At 48.9% G+C, this 13,055-nt stretch overlaps 1 protein-coding gene across 1 annotated transcript; it reads right to left on the reverse strand.

Annotated features, from left to right (window-relative positions):
* Positions 1-292: 292 nt before the first annotated feature.
* Positions 293-5,017, reverse strand: LOC119329979 (putative disease resistance protein RGA4). The gene is made up of 2 exons (XM_037603087.1): positions 1,268-5,017; positions 293-1,078 (listed from the first exon to the last, which is right to left on the reverse strand). The coding sequence occupies exons 1-2, from the start codon at positions 4,962-4,964 to the stop codon at positions 1,026-1,028; spliced, it is 3,750 nt and encodes a 1,249-aa protein (XP_037458984.1). The 5' UTR covers positions 4,965-5,017; the 3' UTR covers positions 293-1,025.
* Positions 5,018-13,055: the final 8,038 nt, after the last annotated feature.

Genomic DNA, 13,055 nt, shown 5'->3' on the forward strand with positions numbered 1-13,055 from the left:
AATACAAGTAGAGTAGCTTTTTTTTCAAACATACAAAAATAATGTGGACAAAATCTTGCAACAAATCGATGCTAGTAGTTAGAAGCGCTTTCTGATTACTGAACTCCTCTGAACTCGCAATTATACTGACAATTTTAAGTGGTTCTTCACAATGCATACCAAAGTATCTAACCTTACTGCAGAACAGTACCTAGTGCTGAGTATAAGCGGCAATCAACAACTTCAGATATATAGTTGTACTGTTATACATAGTACTCCATGTATGTACAAGTCAAAATAGTTGTACTGTTATTATACATAATCATAGAGAGACTGACGGATCTGCATCCGAGGAAAAAAATACAGAAACTGGCAGATAGGCATATACCCCAAACCGAGTTAATAAGTAACCTCTTTTGGGCATGGCACCCAAAGGAAATACTGACAGAGTTTTGACCCCATAAACACTAACTCTGCCAAGATAGAATGCCCCCGTGCCAGCTGAAAAAGAAATAGCACAATGATAATAACAGCTCATAGGTAAACAAAAGCGCAAAATTACAAGTTCTATTTAGTCAAACAGGATCTCTTTCTGGGATGATAGACAGCAGTGTGCATGGTCCTGAGAGATGCAGGGATGTTGAAGAGCTGAACCAAGTTTTCACAATACCATATCGTCAGAGACTCTAGACGTGGCAGGAGCTGGCTGGTTTCTGATTATGTTGATGGCTGTGCATATCCAATCAGATTATTGCAGTCCTGAATCAAAAGCCTCCTCAACGATACCAATCCTTCGAACAATGTTTCTGGCCAATAGACGAGCGCATGGCACCTCACAATTGACAAATCTTGAAGGTGTACAAAGCATGCACACAACTCTGTTACACTTACAACTAACTTAAATTGTCTTAACTCGAAAACTGCCAGAGGAAAATCATATAGTGATGGGGCATGTATTTTTTTTCCTCAAAATATATCTGAGGGGTACGGTCAGTGTCACCAACCTTTGCAGACAGCATCTCTTCCAATTCTTTGGGAACAGTAGTTCAACCTTTGCAGACATATTTCCATGTCTTCGGCTTCAGCAGCATAGGCTTATCTACACAGATTAGTCACGTAAAACTTACACTTAGAAGAACATCATTAAAGAAAGAAATGATGGATTTAGGTTAAAGGGATATTTATCTTGCTCTAGTTTTCTGACTAGTTAAGCTATTCTCATTTCTAACTAGCACATTTAACACTCGCTAGTAAGTAGTAATAGAGAAGGTAATTGCTGCGTGCTTACTTCCATAATAATGTGCATCTATCCTTTCCACCTGGAGGCTGCCCAGCCGTTGCTGCAGACTTGCAGGGAGCGTTTTTATACCATGGCAGTCTTTAATGGTAAGACGTTGGAGATATGAGTATGCTTGCGGAACATCTGGCAGCGATGACAGGGAATTGCAGTACACAAGCTGGAGGTACTCCAAGGATTGGACAACGGGAGAGCAGGATTCCAGAGATGTCAGCCCACCACAGTGACAAATGCTTATTCTCTTGAGGGATGGGGGAAAATAGAGGACCCCTGTTAAGCCATCACAGAGGTATAATGATAATGCTTCTATACTGGATGACCCTTGATGAATCGATGATACTGACTGTCCTTGCTGCAGCTTCCTGCCGGATGTGGACTCAAGCTTGCTGCAATTATAAATATCCATTGTCCTGAGAGATGCAGGGACGTTGAAGAGCTCAACCAACTTTTCACAACTACCTATCGCCAGAGACTCTAGATGTGGCAGGAGCTGACTGGTTTCTGATGATGTTGATGGGTCAGCAGAAGCTTGTGCATATCCAGTCAAATTATCGCATTCCTGAATCCCAAGCCTCCTCAAGGATACCAATCCTTGGAACTCTTTTTCTGGCCAGTGGACGAGTGCAGCACAGCTAGAAATCCACAAATCTTGAAGGTGTACAAAACATGCACAAAGCTCTGCTACACCTGACTTCAAGTTTCTTAACACTAACACTGCCAATGGAAAGAAATCATGATCATTCCCATTTTTCTTTCTGTTCACCACTTCACTCAAACCAATCTCAGCCGCCGCCAAGGTTGTTTCTGTATTTTCTTCAAGGCTATGCAGTTCCAGATTTTCCAGTGAAGCCATATGTCTAGCTACCCATAAGAACAACTCTCCCTCACGTCCTTCCACGTTTAATTCACCGAGCTTTGGGGAAAAAACTGTAGTTGTCAATTCTGGGCATCCCACAATACAAACATTCTGTAGGTTAGGGAAGGTCGGATGTCCTGGAAATGCTTTCAACTTTATACAGCCAATAATACACAACTTCTCAAGCAGAGGAAACATTCTCTTCTCTTGCATCCCATCATTATCTCTTTCCCACCATCTCTCCAAACAAGGCATACTTACTAGCTTAAGCTTCTTCAGATTTGGAAATTTAAACGATCTATCACACCTACCGCTGAACAACCATACTAGTTTTCTACAGCTGAAAAGATTGATTTCAACAAAGTTTTGCAACATAGTCATCCATGTCGGGAAGGTGGTGGCTCCAGATGAGTGTATCCTTATGGCATCTAGTCCATCATGAGGTTTGAGATTCTCGAGCACTCTTGTGTCCTCTTCATTATCCCGCCAGCTAGTCCATGTTAATGTCAGTTTTCTTAGCTCCTTATTCACGAGGTTTGCTGCTTTTGCATCCACTTCTGTCACGTTTGCCAGATTACGCAGCTCTAGTTGACCACCAAGGTTTAAATTTCCAAGCTCTCCCACATTACTGCAACTAGAGCCACTACCTACTACAAAGCATGTAAGTGTTTGTAGGGATGTGAGCATTCTGAGGTCTCTTGGCATGCTCTTCAGCTCTGGACAACCATGAGTGTAAAGGTGACGCAGGGCAGTCATATACTTCATTTGCCTCGGAAGTTCACAAAGAGATGTGCAACCAGAGAGGTTGAGTGTCTGAAGGTTGTATAGAATGTTGATATCTTCAGGAAGTGCTTCGATATGACTTCTTGAGAGATCTAGGTACCTCAGGTGATGTAGATGTTTTGGTTTCAGCGGAAATGATCTTCTATGTGAACAGAGTTGTAATGCTTGCAAAGAGGTGTATTTTGATAGATGTTGCAGTGAACTACTCATATAGCTATCACACAAAAGTGTTTGGATGGCTGGAAAGCTGTTCTCCAGAGAACAATTCAATTTTTTTCCTGGGTCCTTGCATGACAAAAATAAATGCCGAGCTGTGTTTGGAAGCCACTCACTCTGACTTGGTTCCTCAGTTGCGACAACAGATTCAATCTTGCCTAGTTCCTCGGTTGCCAAGGCACATTCCTTTTCCATTACCGAAAGTGCAACATCATGCATAAGATCATGGATTTTACATGCTGTTCTAGAGTAACACAACACGAAGTCCTGACTACTTGTGGCATGAACTTTTTTTGTTGTTGAGGGTTTCGTGGCTTGGCCTAGTTCCACATCCTGAAAGAATGACCTTGATGCTAGCTCATCGAAAATCAGTTTGCCAATGGTTTCAAGATGAGCTTGCTTTTCCTGGATGAATCCATGTGCAATCCATAGTTGGATCAACTTGTTCATATCAATCTCGTAATCTTTGGGAAATACAGCACAAAAAACAAAGCATTGCTTCATTTGTGATGGCAAGTCATTGTAACTGAGCTTGAGTATTGGTAAAATTCCAGTCTCCTCGGTGCAAATGCTTCTTGTGGTTGATATAGCTTTCCATTCTTCCTCACTGGTTTTGTTACGTAGTACAGAGCCAAGTGCTGTTGCAGCTAAAGGAGAACCAACACATCTCTTCACAATCTCATCAACCATATTTACCAACTTGTCAGGCCTTTCCTCTTCCCTGTGTAAATAGCTAAATGCTCTTGTCTCAATGATTTCCTTTATGAATTGATCTCCCAAAGGTTGGAGATTATAGGCTTCAACATCACGACCCATTTTTTTAGCCACTCCTTTATCACGAGTTGTTGTTAAAACCACACTACCCCTGCCACCATGTTGAAGGCAGGCCTTGAGCTCATCCCAAATATGAACTTGTCGTTCCCAGACATCATCCAATACAAGGAGGTACCTTTGCCCGCTCACAACATTCTGAAGGGTATCAAGTGGTATCTTCTCAGAAACTGCTTCTGTACCATCATTCTTCTGCCTGGGAGTTGCTTCTGTACCATCATCCTTCTTCCTAAGAGCTGCTTCAACTATACTTTTAGCCAGAGAATCCACATCAAAGCATTCAGAGACACACACCCATATAAACAAACCAAAATGCTCTTGAATTGTAGGTTCCTTGTAAACAAGTTGTGCTAGCGTGGTCTTGCCGAGACCCCCCATTCCAACGATGGGAACAACTGTGAGATCTTCATTATTAGCTTGCCCAACTAGTCTACTAACAATTGCACCCTTATCATTGGCTCTGGATTTGCTGATGATTTCCTTGATTTCCTTTGGATCAATGATAGCAGGACCTGTCCGCCGTAACTGACTGGATACCGGCGGTTGTTGCTGATACTTAAAGCCAAAGGCATTCATTTCGGACACAAGGACCTCAATGGCCTGCACAATCTTGCGGAGCTTTCTTCCCATTCTATTACGGAATATGAAACGGTTGTGTGTGGGAAAGAGTTTTACCACATCAAAGCCAAGCTCCTTGTAGTGCCCCTTCTTTTTTGCTTGACGACGGAGCGCCTCATACTTGAACTCGTCAAAAACTTCATTCGCCTGGTAAGCCACGTTCTTGATGGCCTCGAGCCAGGCTGCTACGCCTTCTCTGTGGGTTGCTGCCTGCTCAGCATCGGTGATGATATCCAGGATGGCAGGCAATTTGCGCTTCAGGATCTCATGTTGCTCTTCCATGCCTTTCATCACCTTATACTGGTCGAGGAGGTAGCTAGACGCCTTGTCCTTCACAATGGATAGCAGTGGTCCGACCACCATGGTGGCCACGAGGGTCGCCATTGGAACGACAAGCTCAGAGCTCGCAAGAGCACAGAGAAGCACAAAGTTGAGGAAGAAAGCATTGCGGAGGCGGAAGAGGACGATTGATTCCAGCCGTTTATGCTTACACGATGAGGATGCAGTAATAGCGAATGCTCAGGCACACCTAACAACCAACAGTCTTGATTGAAGAAAGAGATGCACGTAGTTGTACTAAACATACACCATACATCTCACGAGAATTGTCAGCATGGAAGCAAAAATTCGGCAAACCTAAAAACGATCTATGAAAGAACAGAGAGGTATTTTTATTCATGTGACATCTTCATCTATATCAACAAAAAAAAAATTGATACATACTTACGCACATCATCTTGATATATGAAAAATTGAGAAAATGTTGTCCGAACAAAATTAAGTCTCCTAGAGCGAGGACTGTGAGAACAATAAGGCCCTGTTTGGTTCATAAGTCCTAGGACTTTTTTTAGTCCCAACTTATAAGTCTCAAGTCCCTAAAAAGTCCCTACCTATTTGGTTCCTCGGACTTAACATGGACTAAAAGACCATATTACAACTATAAGTCCTTATAAGTCCCTTCTTGAGAGTCTTATTTCATAAGTCCAAGTGCCCACTTTAAGTCTCTATAAGTCCCTCCTGTTTGGTTTAGATGAGACTTATAGGGACTTTTTTAAGTCCATGTCATGTGGGGCGCTGCGTACAGGCGCGGGTCGCGTGCCTAGGAGCAGCAGCCGGCGGCCACAGCTGGCGAGGCATGATCGGGGCAAGGAGTCCTGATCCTACGTTGGTTCCTAGATTCCAGGAGTAGTTAGTTTCTTAGTTCTGATCCTCCGTTGGTTCCTAGAGTCCAGGAGTAGTTAGTTTCCTAGTTTGTTAGAAGCCCATAAGGCCTTTATATATCCTGTAATCGGCACCCTTTGACGCAAGCAAGAAATTATTATCTCCTACCTCTTCCTCTACTCCTAATCTCTTCTCCTGCACCATTGAGCAGTTAGGCAAAAACCCTAGCGCTCCTATCAACCGAGACTACGAACTACGTAGTCAAGGTCCTGCTGTCTTGGGCACCGAGGTCCTTGACAACTTGGTATCGGGTTCCAGGCGATCCTCTTCCTCGTCCGCACTCCATCCGCAGCCCGCCTCCACCCCTGCGTCCGCGCCAAGCACACCTCCATCGCCACCATCCGCCGCCGCCTCGGTCACTTCCGGCATGGCAGAACCAACCACCGCTGATCTGGCCAAGATGATCGAGGCCTTGACTGCAACGGTGGCGTCCCTACAGACGTCCGTCGCCGCACTCCAGAAGGACAAGTCCGCCTCCTCGTCGAGCGCTGACGGAGCCCATGATGGGCAGCACCACAATGATCGACCATCCTGGATTCAGAAGATGGACTGCCCCAAGTTCGACGGCAAGTCCGATCCTCTCGCGTTCATCAACAGATGCGAGTCCTTCTTCCATCAACAACGGATCGCCGAGGAGGAGAAAGTGTGGATGGCGTCATACAATCTTGAGGGTACTGCCCAACTGTGGTATATGCAGGTCTAGCGCGACGAGGGCACGCCTCCGTGGCGCCGCTTCACCGAGCTGCTCAATCTCCGCTTCGGACCACCTCTGCGCGCTAACCCGCTGGGCGAACTAATGGCGTGCAAGCGCACGATGTCCGTCGTCGACTTCCAGGAGCGGTTTGAGGCGCTCCTTCCCCGGGCAGGCATCCTATCCGAGACACAGAAGGTTCAGATCTTCACAGCGGGACTCCAACCACCCCTCAGCCTTGACGTGGAAATCCACAACCCGCAGTCCCTTGCCGTCGCCATGAGCCTCGCCCGCAAATTGGAGCTGCGCGACCAGTGCGCGCTCGCCTCCGCGCCACCAGTGCGTTTTCAGCAGAATGGCATCCTGCCGGCGCCCGTACCATGCCTCGCGCCCCCCGCCCCGGCTCCACCAGCCGCACCCCAGCATGCCCCCAGTCTGCCGGAAGGGCGCCAAATCAAACGCCTGTCACAGGCAGAGATGGAGGAACGCCGTCGCCTGGGCCTATGCTTCAATTGTAATGAGAAGTTTGGCAGGGGCCACAACCGCGTGTGCCAGCGCATCTTTCTCCTCGACCTGGCGCCGGACGACGACGACGACGACATGGCCTCCGCCACCGTTGATGCCTCGCCGGCCGACCCCCAGATCTCGCTCCACGCAATCTCCGGCATGCGCACGAGCAAGACCATGCAGATGCATATCACCCTCGGGGGTGTCTCCCTCCTCGCCCTGATCGACTCAGGCTCCACCCACAACTTCATCGCCGAGGAGGCGGCCGCTCGTGCTACACTGCCATCCCCCACCACCGAGAAGATGCGCGTCATGGTGGCCAATGGCGAGCGTGTTCCGTGCCAGGGCGCATACCGCGCCGTGTCCTTCCGCATCGACCAAGAGGCGTTCTCGGAGGATTTCCTCGCCTTGCCGCTCGCGGGCTACGACGTCGTCCTGGGCACGCAGTGGCTTGCGACGCTTGGACCGATCTTGTGGGATTTCCGCGCCCTCTCCATGACGTTCTGGCGGAGGGGCCATCGAGTGTGCTGGCGCGGCAATGCAGGACCAGACGGACCAGCCCTGAAATCATGCAGCGGTCGCGACTTCCTCGACGCCATCATCACCGAGTTTGACAGCATCTTCGCCGAACCCTCCGGCATGCCACCACCCCGCAGCCGCGACCACGGCATTACCCTGCTGCCCGGTTCCGCCCCGGTGGCCGTCCGTCCGTATCGCTACCCGGCCGCGCACAAGGACGAGTTGGAGCGTCAGTGCGCCGCCATGCTCGCCCAGGGCATCATCCAAGCGAGTTGTTCCGCATTCTCATCGCCGGTACTGTTGGTCCGCAAGCCCGACGGGTCCTGGCGCTTCTGCATCGACTACCGCGCCCTGAACACCATCAGCGTCAAGGATGCGTTTCCGATCCCGGTGGTGGACGAACTCCTCGACAAGCTTCGGCATGCTCGTTTCTTCACCAAGCTCGACTTGCGCTCCGGCTACCACTAGGTGCGGATGCGTGCGGAGGACATCCCAAAGACCGCCTTCCGTACCCACGGCGGCCTCTACGAGTTCCTGGTGATGCCGTTCGGCCTTTGCAACGCGCCGGCGACGTTCCAGGCACTCATGAACGATCTGTTGCGGCCGTACCTGCATCGCTTCGTTCTCGTCTTCTTTGACGACATCCTCATTTTCAGCGAGACGTGGGCAGACCATCTCCGACATGTGCGCACCATCTTCACCGTCCTGCACCAGCACCGGCTCTTTGTCAAGCGGTCCAAATGCGCGTTCGCCATCGAGTCGATCTCCTACCTGGGTCACACCATCTCCGCTGCAGGAGTGGCCATGGATCCGGAAAAGGTGCAGGCCATGGCCGAATGGCCGCAGCCACGCTCGGTGCGCGCGGTCCGGGGGTTCCTCGGCCTTGCGGGGTACTACCGCAAGTTTGTCAAGGAGTTTGGAGTGGTTGCCGCGCCACTGACGGCCCTCCTTCACAAGGATGGTTTCTCCTGGTCGCCGGAGGCGGCAGCAGCTTTTACCGCCCTCAAGACGGCGGTCACCACGGCTCCCGTCCTCGCGTTGCCGGACTTCACGCGGCCGTTCATCGTCGAGTGTGACGCCTCTACGTATGGCTTCGGGGACGTCCTTCTTCAGGACCAGTACCCGGTGGCTTTCTTTAGCCGGCCGGCCGCGCCACGTCACCGTTCCCTGGCAGCATATGAACGGGAACTCATCGGCCTGGTGCTCGCTATTCGTCATTGGAGACCATACCTCTGGGGGCGCCAATTTGTGGTAAAAACGGATCACTACAGTCTCAAATTCCTACTTGACCAGCATTTGGCAACCATTCCGCAGCATCATTGGGTCGGTAAACTACTGGGGTTCGACTTCACCGTGGAGTACAAGGCCGGTAGTACAAACACGGTGGCGGACGCCCTTTCCCGCCGCGACACGGAGGAGGCGTTGGTCATGGCGATATCCGGTCCTCGCTTCGACTTCATCGATCGCCTCCGGCAAGCTACGTCAGTCGACCCGGCGCTCGTCGCGCCGCGTGAGGATATCACGGCGGGTATGCGGCAGCAGCCGTGGTCGCTCTCCGACGGCCTCGTCACTTTCAACGGCCGCCTCTACATTCCGCCGTCGTCCCCGCTACTCCAGGAGCTCCTCACCGCAGTGCACGACGACGGGCACGAAGGCGTCCTGCGCACCCTGCATCATCTCCGCCGCGACTTCCACGCACCTAACCTTCGCAAGACGGTGCAAGAGTACGTTCGCGCCTGCGGTACTTGCCAGAGGTACAAGTCCGAGCACTTGCACCCCGCCGGTCTGCTGCTGCCGCTGCCGGTACCCACGGGCGTGTGGACTGACGCCGGCATCAACTTCGTGGAAGCGCTCCCTCGCGTGGGCGGGAAGTCCGTCATCCTCACTGTGGTGGATCGCTTCAGTAAGTACTGCCACTTCGTGGTGTTGGCCCACCCGTACACGGCAGAGTCGGTGGCACAGGTGTTCTTCGCCGAGATCGTGCGCCTCCATGGTGTTCTGCAGTCCATGGTTTCGGACCGTGACCCCGTCTTCACCTCGGCGTTTTGGCGGGAGCTCATGCGCCTCACCGGGACGAAGCTGCACATGACGTCAGTGTTTCATCCTCAGTCAGATGGCCAAACGGAGGCTGCTAACAAGATCATTGTTATGTACCTGCAATGCCTCATAGGGAATCGTCCGCGACAGTGGCTACGGTGGCTTCCCTGGGCCGAGTACATCTACGACACCGCCTACCAGACGGCGACCCAAGAAACTCCGTTCAAGCTCGTGTATGGCCGCAACCCTCCCACTATTCGCTCTTACGAGCCAAGCAACACGAGGGTGGCAGCCGTGGCAAAAAGCATGGCGGAGCGAGACGAGCTACTCGCTGATGTCCGCTATCGACTACAGCAGGCGCAGGCGGTCTACAAGTCCTAGTACGACAGATGCCATCGCGACGTCAGGCATGTAGTGGGTGATTGGGTGTGGCTTCGTCTTCGCCAGCGCGCCGCATCTTCTCTTAACTTGCCAACCAGGGGCAAGCTCAAGCCACGCTTCTACGGGCCGTACCGCATTTCCAAGGTCATCAACGACGTCGCCTACCGCCTTGAGCTACCGGTGCGCTCGCGCCTCCATGATGTGTTCCACGTGGGCCTCCTCAAGAAGTTCTTCGGCACACCTCCAACTGCACCGCCGGGTTTGCCTCCAATCCACAACGGTGCTGCTGTCCCGGAACCAAAACGCGTGACTCGTTCATGCCTTGCACGCGGCGTTCGCCAGCTCGTTGTCGACTGGAAGGGCGAGGCTGCGTCATCGGCAACATGGGAGGATCTTGACAGTTTCATTGAGCGCTACCCCGCTTTTCAGCTCGAGGACGAGCTGCTCGTCGAGGGGTGGGGGGAGATGTCATGTGGGGCGCTGCGTACAGGCGCGGGTCGCGCGCCCAGGAGCAGCAGCCGGCGGCCACAGCTGGCGAGGCATGATCGGGGCAAGGAGTCCTGATCCTACGTTGGTTCCTAGAGTCCAGGAGTAGTTAGTTTCTTAGTTTCTTCTGATCCTACGTTGGTTCCTAGAGTCCAGGAGTAATTAGTTTCCTAGTTTGTTAGAAGCCCATAAGGCCTTTATATATCCTGTAATCAGCACCCTTTGACGCAAGGAAGAAATCATTATCTCCTACCTCTTCCTCTACTTCTAATCTCTTCTCCTGCACCATTGAGCAGTTAGGCAAAAACCCTAGCGCTCCTATCAACCGAGACTACGAACTACGTAGTCGAGGTCCTGCTGTCTTGGGCACCGAGGTCCTTGACAGTCCCTAAACCAATAAGTCCCTGGAAACAAACACCCTCTAAGAAATCATCTCCTAAAAATCACGGGATGGTTAACAACTAAGATATGAGGTCCCACTGAAAATAGTTTCTCCAAAAGAAAGTGGAAAAAATAAGCTATCATGTACTCAGTTACAAATTACAACTAAGAAAACAATGTCTAAGTAGAAATTTCTCTCTGAGCAAGATACTACCCGACGCATAAAAAAAATACCTACAAGATCAGTAAGAATTTATTAATGAAGGTCCCAACAAGAAAATCATCCAGAGAACAATATTGTCTAAATATAATCGATAAGAACTTAGAAACACTGACCCTACAGCTCTTGTAGTTCTCACAGTTCGCTCAGATGGCAGAGACGGGTGGCACTGTGGTTTTCATTTTCCTCTGTCGACGACGATTACAATGTGAACCTGGCCTTGAGAAAATGATAATGTTCATCAATCTTGGTATAATATTGATATGTAGTTGTGCATCATTTTCTTAATTTATGAAAAATTGAGACAGTGATATCCAAGGAAAATAATTCTTGAGGGATGACAGACTGAGAACTACAAGAAAATCGTCTTCTAACACTCACAGAACTGTCAACAATTAAGAGATGGGGTCCGACCAAAAATACTCTCTGGCAAAAAGGACATAAATAATCAACCACATATTCAGTTAAAAGTAAGAAAATGATGCCTAAGCGGGTGTGTAACCACATGATTAGTGTGAGTTTATTAATAAAAGTACCGATGAGAAAATATCTCGAAGCACATTATTGTCCAATGAAAACAAAAATACTCATCTCCGTGCATTTTGGATGGATCTGCTTGATGCACCCTGCAATCTTGTTCCTCTCGTCGGACTCAGAATGATGTTTTAGTCAGCTGGAGCTAGCTCTGAAGACTGAAACAAGCCACTGTTTGCATTTGTCTGAAATCATTGAATTCTTTTATGTATGATTGAGTTATCTTTGTAAGTCTCTTCGAATTATCCGTTTGGTTTGGCCAACTAGATTGGTAATTCTTGCAATGGGAGAAGTGCATGGCTTTGGGTTCAATCTTGCGATGTCCTTACTCAGTGACAGAAAGAGTTGCAAGGCACGTATTGTATTGTTGCCATCGAGGATAACAAGATGGGGTTTTTATCATATTGCATGAATTTATCCCTCTACATCATGTCATCTTGCTTAAAATGTTACTCTGTTTTTAACTTAATACTCTAGATGCATGCTGGATAGCGGTCGATGAGTGGAGTAATAGTAGTAGATGCAGAATCGTTTCGATCTACTTGTCACGGACGTGATGCCTATATACATGATCATTGCCTAGATATACTCATAACTATGCTCAATTCTATCAATTGCTCAACAGTAATTTGTTCACCCACCGTAGAATACTTATGCTCTTGAGAGAAGCCACTAGTGAAATCTATGGCCCCCGGGTCTGTTCTCATCATATCAATCTATATCATTTTATTTACTTGCTTTGCTTTTACTTTGCCTTTACTTTTTACTTTGCATCTATCTATCAAAAACACCAAAAATATTATCTCTATCAGATCTCACTCTCGTAAGTGACCATGAAGGGATTGACAACCCCTAAGCGTTGGTTGCGAGTTGCTATCGTGTTGTGCAGGTACGAGGGACTTGCGCGTGACCTCCTACTGGATTGATTCCTTGGTTCTCAAAAACTAAGGGAAATACTTACGCTACTGTGCTGCATCATCCTCTCCTCTTCGGGGAAAACCAACGCAAGCTCAAGACGTAGCACACGTCCGTGTCAAGTAGACCAAAATGATTCTGCATCTACTACTATTACTCCACACATCGACCGCTATCCAGTATGGATCTAGAGTATTAAGTTCATAAGAACAGAGTAATGCATTAGGCAAGACGACATGATGTAGAGGGATAAACTCTAGCAATATGATATAAACCCCATCTTTTTATCCTCGATGGCAACAATACAATACGTGCCTTGTTGCCCCTGCTTTCACTGGAAAAGAACACCGTAAGATTGAATCCAAAGCTAAGCACTTCTCCCATTGCAAGAAAGATCAATCTAGTAGGCCAAACTAAACCGATAATTCGAAGCGACTTGCAAAGATATCAAATCATGCATATAAGAATTCAGAGAAGAAACAAATATTGTTCATAGATAATCTTGATCATAAACCCACAATTCATCGGATCTCGACAAATACACCGCAAAAAGAATTACATCAAATAGATCTCCAAGAGAATC

The sequence above is a fragment of the Triticum dicoccoides genome, chromosome 7A (assembly GCF_002162155.2).
Source record: "Triticum dicoccoides isolate Atlit2015 ecotype Zavitan chromosome 7A, WEW_v2.0, whole genome shotgun sequence".
Classification (NCBI taxonomy): domain Eukaryota; kingdom Viridiplantae; phylum Streptophyta; class Magnoliopsida; order Poales; family Poaceae; genus Triticum; species Triticum dicoccoides.